Genomic DNA, 25,714 nt, shown 5'->3' with positions numbered 1-25,714 from the left:
AATATTAACCTTAGGCCTACTACTTTCTTTACTAATATGGATTGGTGGGATCATTGTAATGATCTCTAGGCCGCCTCACTTCCATTTTATAATGCCTAGTTGGACTTCTGCATTTTTTGTTTTCTTCAAAGTAGTGTAATAAGTAACACATTACCTTACACATAATATAATGTTGTAAAGTAACTTATTACATTCAAATTAAAATAACAATTAATATGTAGGGGCCATTTGTCAAAAAAATCGAAACCAAACTTCAATCGAGGGGCCACTGATGCACCATGGGCATGTGGTGTACGCAGGCAAACGAAGTTCAGTGTCCATCCAAAGTTTCTGTGTTTCTTATGGTTTATTTCTCAAAAACAAGTAAGAAACCATGGCCTCTGCTGCTTCCCTTGCGCTGGTTAAATAAAACAAAAAAACCATTGGCCCGCCCAGGTGCTTGCTGCTCCGACACCTGCCTACCTATATAATCTCAGGTGCCCACAGTGGCCAATTCACAACAAAACAATTATAAAACAAAGAACAAGTTGCGCAAAAATGAAATATGCTAAACAAGAAAATAATTAAACTTAACATAACTATCGAATGAAAAAACATCTAAAGTAATCAATTAAACAATAGCATTTATTATTAGTAAAACAACAACCAAATACGAACAAATAAATGGCTCCTACATACAATGTAATAAATGTATTTGGGGACAAATTTGATGGTGGCTCTTTGCCGTCACGTTCATCCACCTTGGTATGTTGGCTTAGTGTGTAGGATGTCGCTTGGGACGTGCTAGACCGATGGTTGTTTGGGTGCCAGGTTGGAAAAGGTTACTGGGGCCCAAGTCGGGCCATATCTGTCTGGCTGGCCTGGACAGAGGCAGAGGCTGAGGCCACCAGGAGGTGGCAGCGCACAGCCAGACAATACAGTATATCCAACTTGACCTTCGTGTCCCACAGAATGTAATTTATTTTTATTTTTTTAAGAATGTTATGGTCAAGATAGACAAATATGACTGGATTCATGACGGACACAAATCTGCATTTTACAAAAGCGGCCCCCCCCAAATGCGTTTTCCATATCGAGGATGCATAAGGGGAGAAACCCCATTTGATACCGTTCTGTCTCTATGGGAACCCAGGCGGAGGGATACATTTTTATTATTGTTATGTAGCCTAAAATCCCATCTTTTAAATTGAACAATAGTGAAGTTTTACTTTTTGGTGTTGAGAAATGTTGTCGTGGTGTCGTGACGGTTGTCACCCCGCCCGGGGGGGGGGGGGGGGTCGGAGGCAGGAGGACGCACGGACGGCGCGCACCTCACACACCGGCGGTCGGACGCGCCTGACGGGCTTCGCACCACAGGGACGAGACTCTCCTCCGCCTGCGTCGCCGCCTGCGCCCGCACCTCGCCTCCGGGAGCCGGCTGTACCCGGCCAGACGACCCCCCCCCCCCCCCCCGTCGTGCACCGGATGGAGCTGATGGGGAAAAAGGAGCGACGCGACATGCATTTCAAAGGCTTATTGAAGAGGAACTGGCTTCTCGTTGCCACGATCGCGTCAGTGTTGTTGGGTACGTGAGCGCCCCGATCCGTGTACTGTCTGCTTGTGCCCGTTGAGAGTCCGGCACATTTGCTCTTTTTTTATTTGTTCCAGTTATGTTTGCCTTTAACATCACGCCTTAACCATCAGTGTATGCGTGCATTGTCGATGGGTGAATGCATCCAGTTAGGGGTGTCTGGGTGCTGAGACTATAGCGAGGGACGTGCTTTATTTGGCGCATATGGCGTATGCATTGGGTTTCATTCCAAAATGGAAAAAAACATGTCTGCACATAAACCCCGATCGGATGGACCGATCGTTTTCTTTTTCCTAATGCGATAATAGATCCAGAGACCCTAGGGTTGATTCTAGGTGCCGATATGCTGCATCCTATCCCCCTCTCTCGTTCAGTAGTGCTCTGCATCTCTGCATGGTCTGCATGACATGTGGGCTCTCAGGGCTGAATACAGAAATATGTAGCTTACCTTCTACAGAGATTCAATGAAATGAGACATGTTGTATTTATTTGACATCCCTTGTTGCAGATATGCGGAGTACCTGTTAAGTCATTTGTCTTGTGATATTTCTCTGGTCTTGATGATGATGTTTTTCACTCATGAACATACTGCATTTTCAAAACGTTTTTTTCTCAAATATTTAGAGTACTGTATAAACCGTATCACTATAAATATAGTATAGTTATAGTATATAAAATAAAACATAAAAATGTAATAGAATAAATACCCATCATACATCCACTCTTATTACAACATTATACATGGTGGTGATTAAAGTGCGAATCCAAGGGATCGTCTGTGTTGGATGGATTACCCAGAATTCCATTTGAAAATACAAATTGTCTTTTGCCCAACATTGGGTTTACATCCGACTTCACTCTGAGACTCTGAAATACTCTACTCTCCCCGCAAATATATATTCATATGGACAGTTTACTGACCACAACTAGTGACACTCCCAGCCAGCATTTTAATGGTTATTCACGGAAGAAAGATCCTGGATCGAGGTTGAATCACTGTTGACATTTTTTAAGATTTTGAAAGCTGAATCAACGGTGATATCGCAACGTTGTTTCGATGTCTTACTTTTCAACATGGGTGAATTAAGGTCTCGTGTCGAACTTTGAATTAACATTGACGCAAGGCCAATGAAATATGAAAACACAAACCACTTTTTTAGAATATTGATTTATTATTGTTTTTATTCAGAGAGAAAGGAACTGCTCAGTTGACAACAGTAAAACATGAAGATGTAACAAAACAAACAAAAAAGTTCCACCCCAGGCAATTATTAAAAATAATGCCAAAATGGGGTGTGGGAAAACATGTTGTTAAAACAAAATGTTAAACTGTTTAACACGAAAAAGAGACTAATATAAAATATAAAACTTTGATCTATCATTGGTCCAAAACTTGGATGGGCAGAGGACACTTTTTCTCTCTTGGACAGTGTGTGACAAGTTTGAAAATACTGATAGACTGACAACCAGCTGATATAGGATGCTCTTTCCATACTGCATGTCAAATAAGGACCATATTCTACTCATTGCACACAAAAATGACACCTGACAAAATGACTCCAAGAGGCCTGCCTCACCTATTTGAAAATTCAATATCAAATTCGTGTTTTATTTGTAAAGTGTACAGTACAACACAACCTCATTCGGTACAATGAAATTCTTGGGGCATGACAGGCAACAACTGCGTAGTGGTCATAAAAAGACAAAGTAACAAGGCAACAATAAGGAGGAAATAAAACATTTTAAATAAAATAAGAGTCGAGTTTCAAATACGGGCAAGAGGTCGCAGTGTATGTACATAAAATTAAAATAAGAAAATAATCCTAAAACGGAAACTAAAAGTTGGACAATATCTATGGTTACAATGGGTTTCAATGAGACACTTTTGTCACAACAATGATTAATGACCGCCATTAACTTAAGTTATGCTGAAGTTACATCACTGACAAACAACAACAAAATAAAGTGACAATAGAATAAAATAGACATCTAAAAACATTGCATAAAGTTATAACAGTTCAGCATGATTTTAGGTAATCTAACGTAGCTGTCTTAAGGTGGTAGAAAATCTGAACCTCTTGCCAACCTGTAGTGGTTAATAACAACGCGTGTGTAGATGTCCGTGTATCATCTTATCTGTCTTTGACGTCGGCAGGGCTGTTCCGTTGATATCATATCTCTTCTGTTCTTTTTGTAAATGAAGATAGATGGGTGGTGTCCCTCCTTACTTTGCGGGATTCGATATTTGTTTTAACCTACAAACTGTGCGAGTCCCTGACGCGTTCCAATTACTTGTAACGAATCCGAAAAACTAGTACCCGGAAAATGATAATTAATCACAGAAAGACGTCAACCCTTTTAGGGTTTCATGGAATCGTAACCCATCGGAAAACTTGGACACGCGAAAGATTAATCCACAGAAAATCATCACCACATCGAGTTGAGTCCACCCCCAACTGTGCGAGTCCATGATGCGTTTCACGGACTTGGAACATTTTGGAAAACTAGTAATCGGACAGATCCAAAAAACAATTACCCGGAAAATGATAAATAATCACAGAAAGAAGTCAACCTTTTTGCAGATTACGGAAAATCTGTAAAATGTAATACGTACCTAACACGACTAAAAAGGACACTGTGTATTGCTGCCTGCAGCTATATTTATTATTGTTGGTGTTATCTATTTTGAAGGTATCAATTTAGATTTTTGAAGTGGTCTCATGATCAAAATATAATAAAATGTTAATAAAATAAGAAGAATAATCGTAATTTAAAAGCCAGAACGTTTGTGGCAGTTTCACCTACCACACGTCACCCGAGTGGTGTTTTCAGGGTCCTCCAGCACAGAGGCACAGACATAGGGTTGCAGACACACAAGTTTATTATAGAGAGGGGGAAGGTGGAACAAGCCCCAGAGCAGAAGGACAGCATGTCATGACAAGGGCTCACCTCCAGAGTGTGTGTGGGGTGGCAGTTATACCCGTTGCTCATTAGACCAATCAAGGAGCAACAGGCATACAGCCACTCTGATCCTAGGCCGAGGACAAGTGTGGCTGCTCAAAGCACACCATCCCCACACCACAGCCTTGTTGAAGACATCTTGTTAAAATTTCAACTTTGATTAATAAGTATTTTGTTAACCATTTACAACACTTTAGCATTAAACATTGTTTCAACGTGTTTTCAACATTGCAACAACAACTGACATTATTTCAACCACATTTCAACGTTGAAGGTTGGTCAGGTGCAGGCTTGGCTGGTTTATCTAATTCACCGTGGCTACCTTTTACTTCTTGGGCGTGTCCAATGTCTGCATTCATACCGGGAAAGGTGGACCCCACCACCACAAATGGCAAGAGTGCATAGGGGAGCGCACACACAACGCAAATACATAGAATTGCTTTTTCTTAAAGATTACGAGCTAAAAAAGAAAGTCAATCAAATATGGGATTTTGGACAAAATAATAGTATGGATTTACACATTAAACCTCTGTGTAACATTACAGTATCTGGTAATAACTTCAAGGCCAGAGATCAATTATTACACAACCTTGTTGATTGTCACATTCTTATATTCCCAATGAAACTAGTAATTTTCCAAAATTTTCTGCATTCTTGACCTCAGATGACATTATGGTAATATATAAATGAATGACACTTTTAATGATTGACCATAATTTATGAATCATAGACTCTAGGAGGAAGGTGAGAGCTCGAGCCACCAAACAAAGGGATTGACTTGATTGTTGAATTGCCCTCAATTGGTGTGCAGTGTCTTTATGCAGGTGCCATAAAGTTTACCATGCCCACTATTTTTTATTTAATCCCATTTGGACATTCAGAGAAAAACCGCCAAGCTGGATGAATGTAGCTTTTATGAGGGGAAAATGCTCACCGATAAGAACTACAGTAAATCTTTGGAAAAAAACAATTGAATGGGAGAAAATCAAATTGGCCCGCATAAAATTGGAGTGCCTGCTTTGGCCTTGCACGACATGGCAGACAGTATATGGCGGTCCCCTTAAAATCTAAAAAATTATATTCGAGATTTTCTAGGGTGACCTTCCATCTCATTACCAGGATGTCATTATCAATACACTCTCACAACAACAATGTTTTTGAATTGGATTTTCCAAAGTGTGTATAAACTCATCAACAAATTTTAAAAAACAAAGAATAATGAATACATTGAATCGTGAGGGTTATCAAATAACTGTTTCAGCCTCTCAAAAAAGTTATTAAGGGGCATTAATAATGATAATAATAGACTTTGTATAGTAACATTCGTACTCAAGATGCAACTCAAACTTTTTTAGATTAATAGAAGGCAATTGCATTATAAAAAGTAATAAAAAAATATATAAGTAGCAAAGCAAAAAAGCAAAATTCAAAATGCAATGCAAAGAATAAAATCAAGTAAAAATAGAAGGATAAGAATATTTGAATTAAAGGAAATGAACAAATTTGCAATTGAAAAAAACAGTAAATTTAAACAGCTAAAACGAAGACTGATTAAAGAGTAACGCACACCAATGAGCTTCTGGGGTGAACTGTGGAATCGTCCTGTGCAGTGCAGATATCCAGCGCCACTGACTAAACAGTGACTTTCCTCTTCCTAAACTCCAGGGATTGGTCTCGGCGTGGTGGTGAGAGAGTATGCGTCCCTCTCTCACCTCCACAAGCAATACTTTGGCTTTCCGGGGGAGATCCTGATGCGGATGCTCAAGCTGGTCATCCTCCCACTGATCGTTTCCAGCATGATAACAGGTGACTGCTGCACGTCCGTCAAGTCTAATTGTGTTTCGACTTAACAAAATACAAGATACAATATAGTGCCAGAGTATATACTGTACATACAATAAATATAGTCATACACAAAGTATAAGTCTTCCATAACATTGTAGTATGGTCAGTTGATATTGCGGATAGACAGGGGTCTTAGGCCTTTGAGAGTCCTTCCTTGTTTACTTGGAAGATATGGCTGTAATTGATGTGAAGATCATCACTGGACAATGGTTTCACCTCTCTTTGGCATTCCTGACACCCGTCTACAACTTTCCAAAGAAATAATGTGGAGTAGCGGGTACAGGCACAAAAACAAAATGAACCTTACCTTACGTTTGCGAAAATGCTATATTGGGGCTGTGGGCTTGGCTGGCAGTGGATCTTTATTAGGCTCAACATTGTCAAGGTACATGGGAACATTTTGCAGACAGAGTGATTGTCCTTTCCAAGTGACTGGGTCTCGTTCACGAAACCAATGATGAGGTCAAAGCAGAGGGTTCCAGGAATCCCTCTGCTAAAACAAAAGCTACGCCATGACAATTGAAGCAGCAAATTAGCAATGTAGTTGCCTCAATATATTAACCTTGTCTGCACTTTATCAGCCCAGCCTTATTTCAACAGTTTTTTTCCCATGAGGCCCCGGTTTGGGGACCAGGAAGACCAGTTGTGCCACACAGGGGTGCACCGTATAGAGAAAGAGGGCCTACTAGCCGAGGTCATGGTCTTGGTCTGTGTACATCAGAGGGTACTAGATGAGTATTACCAGTGGTGGGCTGTCAGGGCCAGCAAGGCCTTCTCCGCTGGCCTAAACACTATCAGAATCACTGACCTGCATTTTAGTACATTTATTTTCATGAATATGTATTAAATTATTCCCAAATGTCTATTCTCTTCATTTAATTATTTCCAAATGTTTATTATCTTCATTTCGTAGCTTTTCTCTTGTTTGCGCTGCTTCCAGTAGTGTATGTTTATGTTAGAGCTTTTGTCCAATCATATTTCATCCATCATGTGTGGCCATGTCAACGAAATCTGCCGCTTGTAAATTAAAATCAATGGCAACGAAGCTTACTTTAACAAATCAGATTTCGAGTTGGCGACACCAGAGCCATCTAGTAGGCGTTCAATAATGTCGGCATTTTCCTGTCCTTTGATTGGATGGGCAGAGAGCGTAAGAACTAGCTAAACCGCATTCATAGCGACCTTCACAAGCTAAATATTCCCGTTATTTAATCCTTTTTTCAACCCATAATGGCTGAAGGAGGAGAAGAAATTAATTCGGTCGTAGATATAATTTTAACGCCATTTTCAAGATGGACTTTTCAAGAAAAGTCCCAGCAAGGGAAAGGATTCGTCCGCCACTTTCAAATCATGAACTACGAGCGGTAACCTTGGCTAACAGCCTCCGAGGAACACTGCAAATTGTATTGCTGGGAATGTCTGTTATTTGCAACGGATCGACTTGGTGTATTCACATTGGGTTTGCAAACTTAAGTTGTCTAACCAAGGCAGCGACGAGACACCAAAGCACGGCCGGACACTTACACGCTACGGTGCTTTTGAAAACGTTCGGGGAAACCCGAGTGGACCAGCAGTTCAACCAACAAGTGCGCAGGGAAACGGAGCTCCACAACGAAAAGGTGAAGAAAAATAGGGAAATATTGAAAGGACTGATCGATTGTGTCATATTTTTAGGTAAACAAGAACTTTCATTTCGGGGACATGATGAAAGCGCTGGATCCACTAATAGAGGCAACTATTTGGAGCTTCTTTCTTTTCTTGCTGAGAACAACAGCGACTTACATTATCACCAGTCCACTAACAAAGTGTTTTGTGGGACGTCAGGCAAAATATAAAACGACCTGATGTTTGCTACTGCTGAAGTGATAGGAGAAGAGATGAAAAGGGGGAGATTAATAAAGCACCTTTGTCGCTGTTATGGTGGACGAGACGACAGACGTGAGTAATGCAGCACAGCTAGCACTGGTCCTGCCTTATGTGACGGACACGGGTGTCAAGGAGCGCTTTATAACATCTGATATGTATGTGGCACAGCTCTGACTGCAGTGAAAGGAAACCTGTTGAATTGTGTTAATTAGGTTTCTTGCTTTAATAATGGCATTCATTCTTGCCATATAAAATACCTGTCTGTGATGCAACGTCCTCTTCTACTGCGTTTCTGTATAATATTGATGGTGTCTGTAAGCATGGTGCCATAATGATGGTATTAAGAGGTGGATTGATTTAGGTAGGACGCCACTGAAGGCCTAGGCGTAAAATTCACAGCCCGCCACTGAGTAGTACTATAGTACTATTTAGTAGCTTGGGCTGTACACAGCCACAAACCTGTCGCTTTGAATGGCTCATGACAAATAGGGGATGGTAGCTCAGGCGGTAGAGCTGGTGGTCTAGTCATCTAAAGGTTGCTGGTTCCATCCCAGGCTCCTCCTGCTAGCATGCTGTAGTGTCCTTGAGCAAGACACTTAGCCCCTAATTGCTCCTGATGGCTGCGTCCATCGGTGTTTGAACAATTGTAAGTCGCTTTGGATAAAAGCGTCTGCTAAATGTAATGTAAATAGATAATGTTGAATTTGCAAATGAACTGGATTTGAAAGACCTGGTACATCCTCATCTTTCTGGCAGACAAGTGAGAACTTCATGTTTGCAGGAGTCGCAGCCCTGGACTCTGAGGTTTCTGGGAAGATCGGCCTGCGAGCAGTTGTGTATTACTTCTCTACAACTATCATTGCAGTCATTCTAGGTGAGTTCAAAATAATTTTCTTGGACAGAGTTTGAATTTCTGCATATTCTATAATTTGGGAATATACACCAACCAGCCATATCATTAAAACCACCATTAATAACCACTAATAATGTGTAGCCCTCCCCCCCGAAACAGCTCTGACCCATTGAGGCATGGACTCCACAAGACCTCTGAAGGTGTCCTGTGGTATCTCGTAAGTTGTGAGATGGGGCCGCCATAGATCGGGCTTGTTGTTCCAGCACATCCCACAGATGCTAGATCGGATCGGACCCTAACACCACATCCACATGATGTAGAAGACAATGTGATTCATCAGATCAGGCCACCTTCTTCCATTGGTCCATGGTCCATTCCTGACACTCGTGTGCCCGTTGTAGGCGCATTCAGCAGTGGACGGGGGTCAGGATGGGCAATCTGACCGGTCTGCGGCTATGCAGCCCCATACTCAGCAAGCCTGATGCACCGGGTGTTCTGTGCTACCAGACCAGACAGGCTAGTCTTCACTACCCACGCACATCAATGAGAATTGGGGCCCATTACCCTGTCGCCAGTTCACCGGTTGTCCTTCCTTGGACCACTTTTGGTTGGAACTGACCACGGCATAGTGGGAACATAGTGGAGATGCTGTGACCCAGTTGTCTAACCATCACAATTTGGCCCTTGTCAAAGTTGCTCGGATCCTTACGCTTGACCATTTTTCCTGCTTCCAACACATCAGCTTTACTTCACAGAACTGGCTGTTCACTTGCTGCCTAATATATCCCACCCCTTGCCAAGTGCCATTGTAACGAGATGAGCAATGTTTTTCCCTTCATCTGTCAGTGGTTTTAATGTTGTGGCTGATCGGGGTATATGAGGGGGAGCTGACATGGCACTGAGCCATGTGTTGACATTTATTCCTATGCAATTCTAATAATCCTATTAATCCTGTTATCTTCACGTGTGTTTTATGGGCTGTCTCTCGTTTTCGTCCCTTTTTTTGCACAAGATATTTTGTCTTTGTTTACTTTTTTCAGGTCTATAAGTGCAACTAACATCGTGGTTTGTGTATACTATATCGATTTATTTTTTATTTTTATACTTTCAGTCCTTATCTGACAGGTACTCAATTCTGTAGGTCACATTTGGAATCAGAATTTGCAATGGGGTTAGGCATTCATGCATAAATTATTCCCATGGATGATTGCAGCTCCTGTTTATTCCTCATTAAGGGCTACCTAAATGCTAATTGACATCTTTGGTCACCTGGTAGCGAACTACTAACTGTACAGAGTAAAGACAAAACACAGATAAGCAGTAATTATGCTCCACAATGTTGGAACAAACTGCAGTTTTAAACAATCAGCTTGCTTTAAATTGTACTTTGACCTTTTTTCTCCGTGATCGTATTATGGCTTGTTTTTTAGCTTTTTATTTCTATGCTTTTATTATTGTTGTTTTGCTTTTATAAATACCTTTTATGTCTTTGTTATATACATACAATAACAATAACAATGACCTTTATACTTTTATTTTATACCTTTCGTTCAACCATCAAAAGGGACACAAATACATTTACATATTTTAATTTAAAATAATGTTTTTTTTATATTTTATTAACATGGGCTGTGTGGATGGGGAAACAGATTTATTTCTGAAAATAACAAAATCGTGATGGTACTGTAAAACATCTGTTATACTGTGATATTTGTGATGCAATTTCCATGGCTCCATATGCAGACATGAAAATAAACTAGTAGTATGCAAAATACGATGTGGGTCATCGCACCTGGCCCACCTTTACAGGTACCCTGCCCTGCCCCATCTGTGGGCCAGTGGCCTCTCCTTCTTCTTTCTTTCAAGGCACTAGCGGGACTGTGCCTAGCAGGGGCGTCCTCCTCCCTGAGCCAAGTCTAGACTTGGCCGCATACCTGAGCAAGAGATGGGTGGCTACAGCAGGTCATCAGATGGGCACCCCCCTTCACTGGTGTTTCATCGATTTAAGCCCATGACACCCAGGAGGGCTCAACAGCAGATCCAGCGTCCTGGATCTACCCCTGCTGACCACCAATCACCTCTGCCGTTGTTAATTCTTCCCCAGGTGGCTCCGCCACTGCACCTCCCACTGTATCCAAATCCATCGGGATGCTGTTTTCGCCTGTTTGGTGACGTTGCCTACTAGCTGCTTCCTGGTCAGACCTTCGATCCCCAGCAGTCCAAGGGTTCTCTAGAGTGACTGCCTGACAAAGCCCCTACAGCCGACCTCCACAGGCAGATTCCAGGCCTTCCATCCGTTTTGCTGGCTCTTGAGGATAAGGGCTTGGTATTTCTTGAGCTTGCACTCATGTGCCTCCTCCATCCTCTCTTTCCAGGGTACTGTTAGCTCTATGAGCACCACCTGTTTGATACCTCTAGACCAGAGGACAATGTCTGGTCTGAGGTGTGGGCTATCTCCTAGGGGAGATTTAACTGAGTCTTCAGGTCTGCCCTCATCTCCCAGTCGCTTGCTGAAGCCAGGACGCCTTTGCACTTTCGCCCTGCTGCAGCACTCTCTCCTGACCTGACAAAGTGGATTAAGTTAGGGCCAGTAGAGGGCCATGCCATCCGCCAACTGAGCCAGGATCTTGTCATGTCGCCACCTGGATTTCCCATCTGCCAAGCTTGACTGACATGATGAGAGGATGTGCTCCAGGTTAGTTGATTTTCCTCATAGCATGCACTTGGGGCTGTCTGCTAACCCCATGTGTGGAGGTTTGATGGAGTAGGCAGGACATTATATACAGAACACATCAGAAACTTTATTCGGTGTCCTTCCATGTCCAGATGTCCTGCCAGGTCAGGGCCCTCTCTCGCACGCCCTCCCACTTTGTCCAGCTGTCCTGTTTCTTCATGGCTACAGCCTTGACATGCCGAATCTCCTCCTCTGCCTTGCGGACCTCCTCCTGCACCATGCTGCCCCGCTTCTTTGAGTCAGCATTGTTCCAGCTCATTCTAGTGGAGCAACACAGTCCCAGCCTGCCCTGGGCTACTGTCCCCACGATATCTGCCTAGTGCAGTCGACCCTCTGTCTCCGTCTGTGCTCTGCTGGTTGACCACTTGCGGCCTGTCCTGACCACAATGCCTGCCTGCCGTACTCTCTCGTCCTTGCTGTCTTGCAGCATCATGGCCTGACGTGTCTTTGTCGCCTTATACTCCACTGATGTCACAGGCAGCTGCAGCTTGCTGCCTGTGCTATACAGTCCCATGGAGCAAAAGCTTCTTGGGACGCCCAGCCATCTCCTCAGGTAGGTGTTCATCTTCCTTTCCATCCCCTCGACGGTGGATACAGGTACCTTATTTACTAGCAGAGGCCAGAGCAGTCTAGGGAGGACCCTGTACTGGTAACCCCAGGCTTTGTATTTGCCAGGTAGGCAAATCACTTCCGCAGTGATGTCATCTAGGTGTCTGTTTGGATAAGCATCTCCCTCACGCTCTGCCTATTATCTTTGATCTTTAGCGGAACCGGTTCTGTACATGTACCTTCCTCAATACCAGGCTTCTGGACTTTCCGGGTTTGAATCTCATCCTTGCCCATTAAGTGAGCTTGACCAAGTCCTCCAAGATCCATCTTTTTTTTTTTACAGAATTACCCATCTACCTTCAGGTACTGATTTCGCCGTGATGATGAGGTTATCCATGAACACTCTTACGGGTACCTGTTGAATGCCCGTCGCAAGCACCGCACCCCGGCGCAACTTCTCTGCTGACTTTACAAGAAGGTTCATCGCTGTGGAAAACAGGATCACTGAAATGGTGCAGCCGGTGACAATGCCCAACTCCAGTCTCTGCCAGTCAGTGGAGAAGTCTCCGCAGGTGAAATGCGTTTTAAACTTGTCGAGGTAGTACTGCAAGAGCGTCTGGAATTGCTCTGGGACATGGTAGGTCTTGTAGCTTGAATGTTATTCTCCCTTGTAAGTCGCTTTGGATAAAAGCGTCTGCTAAATGACTAAATGTAATGTAATGTAATGTAATGTCTTCAGCGTCAGTTCCACTAGCTTGTGGGGTATCGTCCCATAGGCATTTGTTAGATCCAGCCACAGGACTGCCAGGTCACCACGGATTCTCTTCCCGTCTTCAATGATCTTGGTGATCACACTGGTATGCTCAAGACAGCCCGACACCCCTGGAACTCTACCCTTCTGGACTGACATGTCCATGTACCCGTTGTCTAATATGAAAGTGGTCAGCCTCTTCGCCAGAATCCCAAGGAAGGTCTTTCTTTCGATGTTGAGGAGTGAGATAGTACGGAATTGCTTGATCCCTATCGAGTTTTCTTCCTTAGGAATGAAGCATCCCTCCGCAACCAACCAGTCTTCAGCAAGGAGGTCCTTCCTCCATGCCACTCTCAGTAACTTCCAGAGTCGTTTCCTGAGCCTTTCGCAGTACTTATACACCTTGTAGGGGATGCCGTTAGGCCCTGGGGTTGATTTTGCTCTGGCCTTCATGAGAAAGGTGTTCACTTCCTGCCAGCTTGGTTCCTCAACTCTGAAAGGGATAGTTGGTTCTGGTCTTTTTATTTCTCCATCTCTTCCAAGCTGTCCTCCCTTCTGGGATCACTGTGGACCTGACGGAGTTGCTCCTCCAACTCCTCCTTTGTTGCTTTCAGCTCCTTGCCACAACAAATTCCTTGTAGATGAAAATGTATTTGATCGAATAAACAAATTCTGATTCTGATGTCTTATGCAAAGCACTTTGAACTGCTCTTGTGTATATTATATGACATGTGTTAAATAATATATATTATGTAAAGAAAAACAGTATATAAAAATAATATTCTTGAGTAATATTGCTATCATTAGTTGTTGCCAATGACATGGCAGAATGCTAAATAATGGCTGCTCTCTTTGCAAGGCATAATCCTGGTCATGGCTATTAAACCGGGAGTGTCTCAGACGGCGGATAACATTGACAGGACAGGCACCACACCCAACGTCTCAACAGTCGACACCCTGCTGGATCTCATCAGGTGAACCAAATTCAGCACTAGGGTTTTAGCCTGAACAATTTGATCACTTTTAAGTTTCACTTATCTTTTACTATCATTTGGAATTGGGGGGGGGATTCTCATCCTCACTAAGCATTTACCCCTCAATGTTAGCAGCCATTAAAACATCCTCTAATGGGAACGATTAGCTCACCCAGTGGTATGAACATCTTAAGGAAATAAACGCTATCCTTTCTGTGAAACAAAATACCATTATACAATAATCATAAAAATAGAAGCTGCTACAATAAACTCCTCTTGGATCAAACACTGAAACTGTTTGGGTTGGTTTTACCAATTAAGAACTCGAGTTCTCACTATGTCTTAAGCTCCACTGACAGCTCCACTGAATAAAGCAAAAAACCCCTTTAAACCAACCAAATCTCAACTTGGCCCTGACAGGCTATGATTGGGCCAATTAGACACCTATCATATAACCTGCCAACCAATACATATACCTGGTCACCGTCTGTCTACTATCTCTGACATATTATTCAGCTCTTCTGGTCAGTCATTATTAAGGACCAACTGGCAGATGTGACCTCAAACCCCAATTTCAGCATATAAGAACTCATTCATAGGGTGCAAAGGTAATTTACATTAACAAACCCCCCAGAACCACCGCCATGCTCTTGTGTGGGGATTCAGCATACAGCTGAGCTTGTATCACCTGACCATAACTACTCTCAACCACATTGTGTAACTCTGTATGCAGGCTAACACCGGGCCGCTGTCTAAACAGCCTGTGCCAGTGCTGATACCGTCATGTTGAGACTGTAGAATCTGGTGAACGTGTGTTGGGTAGACCAAGAAGCAGCATCGCAGACCTCCTTGACTGAAACCCCTCGTAACAACGCCCACGTGGTAGCCACACCCCTAGTCAAATGCACTTTTATCCGCTCGAGGGTTTGTGCCCCACAGACGAGTAGGCCAATGATATCCTCGTAGGCCTTTCGACAGTACAGGGACAACTAGGGAGAGAACCGAAGATGTCGGACTGATAGCGGATTACTTCAGGCGGCAGACTCAAGCAGTCGATGCAGAAGAACTGGTCCGACAGCGCCGCCACAGCCCGCAGATGTCTGCAGCCGACATCATTCCTCAATTGTCTCTTTCTGTAATAGAGGACTTGCTTCCAATAGCGGAGAGCTGAATAAGCAAAGAGGAAGTATGACAGGCAGTGACCCAGTATATATACTGGGTGGTCCATGTGAAGGGTGTTCTAGTGGCCCAATCACAGCCTGTCAGGGCCAAGTTGAGACGTGGTTTAAAGGAGCTGTTGTGTGAGGATGGTGGGGTGAGCAGCCACACCTGACCTGGATCTAGGTGATTGAGATCAGGGTGGCTGCATACCTGCTACTTGTTTGTTGGTCTAATTAGCAGCAGGTAAAACCACCATCCCCACACACACTCAGGACACGAGCCCTGTCATTACATGTTCTATCTGCTCCTGGCTAATTCCAATTGGCCAACTCTCTACAATAAACTGGTTTTTACAACCCACCGTCTTTAGTGTCTCCATGCCGGAGTGCCCTGAAAACGCCACTTGGGTTGCGTGTGGTAGGAGAACCGCCAAAGGGGCTTTCAGCTTTTTTGAGTGAAGCTGTCTGGAGACAGCTTAAGGTATAGTAGAGTTCAAGTTCAAAATGAAGTAAACCCAGGTTATCCATTAAATTACATAGCTAATCAATGAAACAGGAAAGAGCAGTTGCTAAAGGCCTAAGGCAACATGGTTAGCCTTGTTGTCTTTTGGTATGTCATTAAAGCAGTACAAGATGACTTTGACACGTTGGACATCCCACAGTTCCTCAAGGCCACACAATTTCTGTTTTGCCTTTGTTTGGGCAGCAATTAAAGGGACACCTCTGTGGAACTGGTTTCAAATGCGTTTACTCAGTCATGGGCAAACATGCAGCTGTCAGACAACTTGTGTTGCAAATCCCCTCCCCTATGGCTACGGAAGCAAAAGCACGCGCCTGGGTTTTGCGTCATAAAACGTGTCAGGGAAAACAGGAGAGCTCGATATTTTCCGGTACAATAGTGAGGAGTTTCCTCAGCCGGATATTTACCATTTTCCATGGATGAAAGTCCATTGAAAAGTACCCAGCCACCCCCAACCCCCCCTCACCCCCCCCACACACACACTTAATTAACTTGTAAAAAAAAAGATGTATCAGTAGGGAATACAATGACATTTAACGTTATAATTTTATATACGTGACTAATTTTCTTAGTTTTAAGTCCATTTCCAATTAAAAAAACTTGGACCAGTACAGTACAAAATTTTAACGTATCCAGCAGCTTAGCACCCATGTGGAAATTTCGCCATGCAAAGTGTCAACTTCTCGTGTGCAGGAACAAGACTCTCGGAACTAATGGACTTCCGGTTTGTTGCCTCCATTACCATATCTCGTAATGGAGGTGTGGTTCCTATGGCTACATTCAGAGGTCACTATTTGTCACTAGTTGTCCGACGTTCTAAAAAAATGTCTGTTTCATACAATGTTTGGTTATGCTCTACTATCTTTGCCCCATATCCGTCTTCCACTCCAATCTCAACACCTGTATTACCCCATCAACAGAAACATGTTTCCTGAAAACCTGGTACAGGCTTGTTTCCAGCAGGTAGGCTTAACTATTTATTGCACTGTGACCATCTGTGCTTTCCAATATGTTCGCTTGAGCGTACACAGCAATTCGGATAAGTAATGAGTATTGCTGTGAAGGTAATTTCATAAAACATGTGATGATTGTGCTCCCAGTACAAGACAAAGCGGGTGGAGCAGAAGCCACCCAAAGCTATGTCCAACACGACAGCGCTCCCACCTCTCACAGTGACAATCATGGCAGTTGTGGAGGTAGGTGTGACCCCGAACCTCCATTAGCACATTAGCATGATTATATACAGTATGTCTATCAGAAGTAATGCTGCAAATGCTTCCTCTGAGCCAAAATCAAGTTAGGGTATATTTAGCGAGCTACCTTGGTTTTGCATGTATCATAGCCTACTTTTGTTTCGACAATGTCTGGGTTGTTGTGTGGTTTATCGGAGATCAAAGCAAAAATGTTGAGAACCACTGAACTATGTAGACAAGTATTGGGATGACATTTGCGTCTGATCTAACAAAAATGGCCGGTCAATGGGCCTTCACAGAGTGGTTGTGAAAGCACCATCCTGTCTTGCAAGAATGAATCGCCTCCCTGTTTGCCCTTTCTTGGCAGAATATCACCAAGGACTATAAAATTGTGGGGACTTATTCGGAGGGCATTAACGTCTTGGGCCTCATCGTCTTCTGTGTCACCTTTGGTCTGGTCATTGGGAAGATGGGTGAGAGGGGACGCATCCTCCTCGAGTTTTTCGATGCTTTAAATGAAGCGACAATGAAGCTAGTCCAGATAATCATGTGGTATGTATGACTCTCTTCGGCTTTGACAAAGTTGTGTTCATTTAAACATTCTTAAATTGAAATGCATTCATAAAAAATAGGAAGGAATGCCATTTCACTGCCTGAAATTTGAATAAAATCCAGTCGGCCCTCTTCGTCTCAGTCCGTGAACTGAAGACATAGTTTATGCCACAAGGATCTACTTCTTGATACAAGGTTCTCTCTATTTTTAAAAGATAAATACTTCTTAATTTGAAAAAGCATCTTAGGTTTTAGTTCAGGTGAGTGAAGAACTTGTTTGTATGGAAAGGGAAGTTTGTCTCTTGGAGGACACTAATGGAGGCCTAAATGGCTCCTGGAGATAGTGAGGAAGTATTTGAATGTGTAGTAGGCAGTCAATTGAAATGTCTAGTTAGTTCCTCACATTACCCCATAGCTTTCTGCCCAATAATTTCTGCCTTCGTATTCAAATATATTGTGTAATTTCAGTTACATGCCAGTGGGGATCCTGTTCCTCATTGCAGCCAAGATCATCGAAGTAGAAGACTGGGAGATCTTCAAGAAGATGGGTCTTTATATGGTCACAGTGCTGAGTGGGTAAGCCTAAGATTTACAGCTGGCATTTAAGCTGGTTCTCCACTCAAAGACACCGTAAAGGCAAAGCCCTGTGCGAGCACTGATAAGGGCCAAAGGGGGGCATTTAAAAGTGCTTAACCTGCTGATGCAGTAATGAGAGCATAGTCTATGCTGTAAAACCCCAGCATAGTCAAGCCTCTCTATCTGAATTACAGGCTGTAATGTAAATCCATCCAGCTTCCTATTGAAGTGATTTCTTTTTCAAATACGCCAACATAGTTTGCACTTTGTCAACCAGTTTGGAATAGTGGAACTGGTATGTATTTAAATGTTCAGTCAAGGAGCAAATACCGGCACTTTCATTGTCCACACATGAATACATTTGATTAGCGATTGCATTTGTAGCAGTCAGAGCTGGATGGCATCGCGCAAAGCGCCAACTGGCTATTTATTGAGCTTGATAATGCTTTTCTTGTCAGCCTTGCGATCCACTCCACCATCTGCCTGCCGCTGATCTTCTTTGCCATTGTGAGAAAGAATCCATACACGTTCGCTTTGGGCATGGCGCAGGCGCTCGTGACAGCGCTCATGATATCTTCAAGGTGAGGCATCTTTTGGGAAAATAGTCTCCAAACTTTTTCCCCACCAGACTGCATTTAAGCATAGTGAGGAGCAGCAGCAGAGCGGTAAGTTTCTCAATAGTAAAGCGTTCAGCAAGGTTCTGCTAGGAAAAAAACAAAGTGACGGGAACCAATATTTGAAAGGAATTTCTCTGATTTATTTTGAAGTTCATCCCCTTTTTTATACTCATGTAGTATGTAGGTAGATTTAATTCTTGAAGAAATACAGCCTCCATCCCCCTTCAGAAGTTCAAAGTAGTGGGGGATGAATCCAAAATCTGCATTCAGTGTAAATACTGCACATACTGTACATGGATGCTTCGTATTTTGACAAGGACCGACAATTGTTAGTCACATATACCTCAACATAATGCTTTAATACAAATATAAGAGAAAGGTAGGTAAATCGAAAGAAAAAAGTTGTTTTTCTTTCTTTTCGTTTCTTTTCAGTTCTCAAAATTGCAAAAGCAGTTATCTTCAGCGTCGCACAATGCGACAGGTAACACCATAACAACGTTAACTTTACCTGAAATATGGACTTTTTGCATCGAAATACAGATTTGTCCCCCATTAATTGCATTGAAAACCTGATGAACAATTTCTTTAACAAGGCCTGGGATGAAAAATGGTGAAACTATCCTTTAAGACGGAAATTATAATAATAAATATCAAATTATCAAATTCAACGTGTGTGTGTGTGTGTGTGTGTGTGTGCGTGCGTGCGTGTGTGCGTGTGTGCGTGTGTGTGTGTGTGTGTGTGTGTGTGTTTGTACTCTGCTCCACCAAGCTCGGCCACCTTGCCCGTCACCTTCCGGTGTGCAGAGGGGAACCTCCGCATCGACAAACGGATCACCCGCTTCGTCCTTCCTGTCGGCGCAACCATCAACATGGACGGCACGGCCCTGTATGAGGCAGTGGCAGCCATCTTTATTGCCCAGCTGAACGACTTTGACTTGGACGTGGGCCAGATTGTTACCATCAGGTGGGGGCCAGTTTAATCACCTGTATTCAGTGGTGGAAATTAAAAGAGTACAATGACTTTGATACTGTACTGAAATACATTTTTGTAGCATCCAAGGATATTCAGACTATAGTGGAGTGGAGACTATTGCTCCACTCCATTTCAAAGCAAACTTTTCACTGCATTATGTTAGTAAAAAAAAATATATATATATATTTATATATCTCTAGCAATCCAAAACTAAAATAAATGGATCCATCTAACTGCTGGTTTAGGATTGTTCATCAATGATTCTTTAGGTCCATATCTTTGTAAATTACTAAGACGTCACCTATAATAAAATAAAAAAATGAGATTGTAATAAAAAAAAAATATATATATATATATATATATATTTAATAATAATTTAAAAAATAAAAATAAACATAAAAACATGTTACAAAAACATATTACTCCGTATGTCAATTTAGTGTTGACTATGTCTGAAAGTACAGTATGCATCAAATAGTATGCAAAAAGTACCAGGATGACATGCGTCATCAGCCTGCACTATGCTGGAAGGAAGTGGCACGGTTACATGGATAATATGAACATTCATGAAAATGATAATATATAGTCGGTGAAATGCAAAAGTTTGGGCACCCAGGTCAAAATGCATGTTATGGTGAATATCTGTGTAATAATAATAATTATAATTATAATAATAATAATAATAATAAGTCAATGAAGTCAAATATGATACCTTTCTTCAAAATTTTAAGCAAGATACATTTGTTTTTTAGTGAAATTTTCGACGGATTCAGAATAATAGAAAAGGAAAAAGGCCGTGTGCAAAGTTTGAGAACAACGCAGATTATTTGGAGGTCAGGTCAGCTTCCATTCCCTTAGATATTCATTGTACCATGCATTTTGACCTTGGGTGGCCACATTTTCAGGGTGGGGTTAGATAAGTGATAAGTGTTGATCTTAAAGTTTTTAGTAAAGCTGCCTGGGAATTCCTAAAGGGTTAGGACAGCTCTGGATCTCTCCCGAAATCTTGCTGGAGATAGGAGTAGTTTTGGGGGGTTAAGACACTTGATAAAACTCTTTTACTGCTACACCTAAATGTAGGACCATATTTGCTTCACCGTGAGATTTCTTTGACGGTTAGGACTGACTATTAGAGTCTGCTATGTGATGTAATGTGAAGTAATTTTCCCCTTGTTGTAGCATCACAGCAACAGTGGCTAGCATCGGTGCAGCAGGAGTCCCCAACGCTGGCCTTGTCACCATGGTCATAGTGCTGACGGCTGTTGGACTCCCCGCCAGTGATGTCACACTGATTGTTGCTGTGGATTGGCTGCTGTGAGTTTCTTTCGCTTTTTTTTTTTACTTTAAATTAACTGAAAATTTCATTCACAACTCAGAGCAAGCAATGACTGACTTCATCGTTCACTGGTTCACCAGAAGTCCTCCTTTGCTCGCCGTGCGTAAAAACCAACTGGATCAAATTAACAGAGTCGGAAAACCGAGCGACTCTTCGTCACTCGTCAGAACCAAATCTCGAAAAAGGAGCCGAACATTCTTAGTTAGTGGAACCTGACCACGAATAGTCCCCACTTTCAGAGTGAAACTTGTTCTGCTGGGGCTGGTCATCTGGCTGGAACTGACCATTTAAATTAATTAGTTCAGTATTGCAATTTTGATCTTGCAGCACAACAGAATCATTTCCATTAATTCCTTAATTCTTTTCAAGTGGTATTTGAAAAAGATTTCAGGGAACATCGGGTGGTTGAAAAACACTGACGTAGGGTATGTTTCGCCTCCAAAGGCTGTTTATGATGCTTTCTACTGCGATTATTTGGGGCGTTTTAATAAATCGTTCTAAGTAAAACTTTCCCAACCCAATGTCAGATTTAGCTTTTTTGTTGTGCGTTTCAACTGTATTTGTTTTGATGTTGTTGAATTTCTTTTTTTTTTTTTTTAAGTGACCGGTTTCGTACCATGGTCAATGTGCTGGGGGACGCGTACGGCGCCGGGATCGTCCAGAAACTGTCCAAGCAGGAGCTGGAGCGCATGGACCTGATCTCCGACGTAGACGTAGCCAACCCCTTTGCCCTGGAGTCGCCGCTGGACGACGAGGATTGCGAGAAGAAGTCCTATGTCAATGGCGGCTTCACCGTCGACAAAACAGACGCCATCTCCTTCACCGAAACGTCACAGTTTTAGCAGCACCGGGGGACATCCCATTCTTCGGAAGGAAGACCTCATCCATCGGAGAGAGAGAAAAGATAACCACTCACAACAGCAGCAGCCTCCTTCCTCCCTCGTGCTCCACCCCCAAGCTCGTCCAAGATGATCACCACCTCCCACCACTCTAGAACCATGCAGAGGTGTGGGGCGGGGAAATGTGCTCTTAACCCCTCACCCCAAATCCAGTATTACTAGATTCAAGTGCTTCCCTGCTACGCAGATGTTGTGCCAAGATATTAAAGGAGCCTGCTTTTTTCTTTTTAATACAAACTTTTCTGACAGTGTCTGGATGCGTGTGTGAGAGAGAGAGAAATAGAGAGATGAAAGATTTCGAAAACAGGGGTATGAAGAAAACATACTCCATACGATATAAATAAAAGTCATACGAAGCAATTGAAAACTCTTCAAAGTAAGAGCAATGATTCAGAGCCTGTACAGTCTTCAAAATAAAGTGATTCAGAATCTGGAAGCTCTTCAAAATAAGAGAGACGATTGGGGGATCTGGGGTTTTACACTTAAAATTCATTTTAAAATACACCTCCATGATCATTTTGTGCGTGAGTGCCTGTTCCCCATCAGCTCCCCATCATTTAGTGCTTGCCTATCAATGTATACTGCCAAACTGTGCCAAACATATTTAACTCTAAAAAATAAATTAAGATGCATGAATCAATAGGCTTAGAACGCAAGATGACTGTCAACAGACTTTGTTCTTATAGTCTTCATATGCTCTGCACAAGCGCTGAAGAAAGGAAGGTACAATGAAAAGTTTGAGTCATCGAACACTGTGAAATCCAAGGACTTATTTTTCATAACCAAATGAGTTAAAATATATCAAGAATAATAGTTTATATGAAGGTTGCTGCATTGAGTGCATGTGGGAAGAGGTGGTAAATACACCAGGTCCGCAAAGTGATGTCATGTGCCAAAAGCCAATCTTATCTGCTAATCTGATATTCTGAATCTGGAGGCTTTTAGAAATCCAGTTTTTTCATTCATATGGTATTTGTGGCACAGAAGGAGGTGTTTTACATTGGTACTCATTGTTATAGTATGTAATACTGGGTATTTGTACGAGTCAATCACATCACGTCTGTAATGCTCTAATGTCATGCATGCCACGGTATATCTTCATACTTCATACTCCTGTCCCTGAAGGAGAAAGCCGATATTGCAACACATTTACTGCAGGTTGACCCGAAAGCAGTTTGTTTTCCCATTCATTTTTGTGAAGTTCAGGCAAATGCAGTTGCCAAAACCACTGATGTTCTATGACATACTGTAATTGTCTAATCTTTAAAGTATTGGCTCTGCACTGTAATGAAATCCCATCATCCCAGCCAAAAACACTAGTCTAAAACGCCACCAGCTCAGGCACTTCCACTGTTGGTTAACAGAACGCCCTCATCAAGTTCCAACAGAGCTCCACCAGTGACAGCTCTCATAGACCTCAATTGTCCTAATTAGAGCATCTACAAAAATAAAACATGTACGCAATCACACCAACACTGCTGTAATTACCAGGACCATCTACTGACTCATTGGTTTGTTTGTTTGCTGCCATTCTCAAATTCTATTCAATCATTCATGGTTAAAAAAGGAAACTGACAAAGGTACGTAACAGCACAATGGTAATCTGCAGCCCCAGTGAGTTCCAGTTTAAATTTAAGCTTCCTACCCAACAGAGCCTCATTAGAAACAGGGCACACGAGTGACGCAGACACCGATGAGAGCTCATTAGGAGCCCTACCTAATTATTAATACCTTGGATAAGACCTTTTGTGGATGGGATACCTCTTCAGCCCAAGAACAAGGCACTATTTTGAATATGAAAAGCACATCACAGGAACCACTGTCAGCCCACGCCTATTCTGTAAATTTGACTGGTCACTATATGAATCATCATGTATTAGATAATGTGTAACCGCAAGTTAATAAAGTCAAATCGTTGTGTGTCACTCGTGTTTTCATCTTTTGTTGCTAGAATGCTATTGTGACAACATTTAAAGGTTGGGACATACACTTAGGCTATTTTGTTCCTTGTTATCCTGGCTTGTCCCAGACTATTGTTTGAACATTTGAACTTTACGAGCCAATACCGCTGTGCTCTGCTGCCAAGGCTGGCAGTTTGACCGCTTATGAGACAAAAATAGCCCCCTACAGAGTCCACCCAGGTGTGGTCAAACTGCAATAGATCAGGATGTTTCCGAAATCGCCCAGCAGTTAATGTATAACTGCCAAGGTGGCCGGATCTTTCCCCTGATTTATGGCATTGGTTCACACGGATTCACACTGCTGCAGACATTATTTACTCGTAATGGCCTTCGACTGGTCTACCCGAGAACCGTTGAGAGTGTCAACCCATGCTAAAAAGAGGATATTAAACAAAATAAGAATGGGTTTCATTTTAAGGGGGTTCATTTAAACGTAACCATTTTCACCCCCAAAGTTCCATGTCATCATACATTTGGAAAATTGGTCATCGACTGCATACAATTCTGGGTTAAACAAATGAGTTAATAGTCTTTGTGAGTAACAAAATATATGCTTTGTGTTTAGGCTGGAGAGCCGTGTCGGAGATTAGATTAGATTTAGATTTATTTATGAGTTTCCTACTTGTATGAAACGAAAAAGGTAAACATTCGCTCCGTCCCACCGGGAGCGCAGAGCCCCGTCCATCTGGGTAAAGAATGTCTCGCGGAGATCTCTGGGCAATACCCAGGATGGGCAATCAGGAAAGCACAACTCCAATTACATGAAGTAATTCAAAATGGGGATTAAGGAAGACAGAATAACAGCTCACCTAATGTTGGCCTGGTCACATTACTGTTAATTCTGAGTGCATTCATTGGGGTTGCTGTTCTGTCTACACGCACAGTGGTAATCCTTCATTACTAGCCACCAGCATTGCACAGGTGTGCTCAGTGGCTACCCTTAGCCCCTACCTACCACCGCCAATACTGTACGGGACTGACCAGTGGCCTGACCTAACCCACTGACACAGGCCTACTCAGCGCTCCTTGGTGGCTACTGGCTACCACCATCCCTTAATGTGTCCCTGTCAGCCACAATCTCCTGCCTCAGCTACTAAATCTGTGTCCTTTAACCTCTTCCCCTTAATTGTTTCTTCCATTAGCCCTCAGAGGGAACTGTGAACACAAAGAAATACTACATGTTCCCTCTCTGAATACATCACCATGTCTGGTCTCAAGGTAAAGCACCCGATTATCTGTCGGAGTTGCATGCAAACATCTGGTAACGATTTGCGGTCCTGTGCCTTCGCCAATTTTCCAAAGCTACAATTAGGGGCGTGCACTGTGACACTCTGTCCCTCCTGTACAAAGCCAATTTTCTTTACTGACAGGTCCTAAAATAACCTCTATGCACTTGCTATCAACTACACCTGCAACACAAACACTTGAAACCTTGGTTATGATGCTTAGTGTAGCAACCCTCTGCTAGACTAAGCCTGAAACCTGAAAAGATGTGCTTCAGTGCAGCTGTGCCATGACAACTTACCTACCCAATCAGGTTTGGAGGAGTTGGAAGCACATGATAGGTCGCTCCAAGGAGAAATTTAATATGACTGCTCTCTGTGTATGCACCACAAATCTCGTCAGATATCCTGCTCTCCACTCTTAAATAAGTTCAAAGTTCAAAGTGTACTTTATTGTCAATCGTACCATGCAACATGTAATTACACAGAGGATCAAAATTGCGTTTCCCCATACTCCAAACGTGCAGTAATATTTGTAACACACAACATATAACATGAAAGTGTAAAAAGACAACAACAATAGACACAACAACACAACACG

The 25,714-nt window shown here is 42.6% G+C and overlaps 2 protein-coding genes across 2 annotated transcripts in view; one reads left to right on the top strand and one right to left on the bottom strand.

The window, feature by feature from the left end:
• The window catches only part of cUnh4orf54 (chromosome Un C4orf54 homolog), a 162,749-nt gene that overhangs the window by 100,126 nt on the left and 36,909 nt on the right, over nt 1-25,714 (bottom strand). The gene's annotated exons all lie outside the window — the stretch shown is intronic.
• Nucleotides 1,465-21,872, top strand: slc1a1 (solute carrier family 1 member 1; the record flags this gene model as incomplete). The annotated part of the gene is made up of 12 exons (XM_080023712.1): nt 1,465-1,564; nt 6,197-6,337; nt 9,024-9,116; nt 13,989-14,103; nt 16,704-16,746; nt 16,884-16,979; nt 17,344-17,528; nt 17,997-18,104; nt 18,563-18,685; nt 19,491-19,685; nt 20,874-21,008; nt 21,632-21,872. The coding sequence occupies 12 exons, from the start codon at nt 1,465-1,467 to the stop codon at nt 21,870-21,872; spliced, it is 1,575 nt and encodes a 524-aa protein (XP_079879838.1).

Source organism: Zeus faber (genome assembly GCF_960531495.2).
Source record: "Zeus faber genome assembly, chromosome: 22".
In the NCBI taxonomy this organism is placed as follows: Eukaryota; Metazoa; Chordata; class Actinopteri; order Zeiformes; family Zeidae; genus Zeus; species Zeus faber.
Note: the sequence above shows the minus strand (reverse complement) of the source record. Positions and strands in the feature narration are given on the sequence as shown.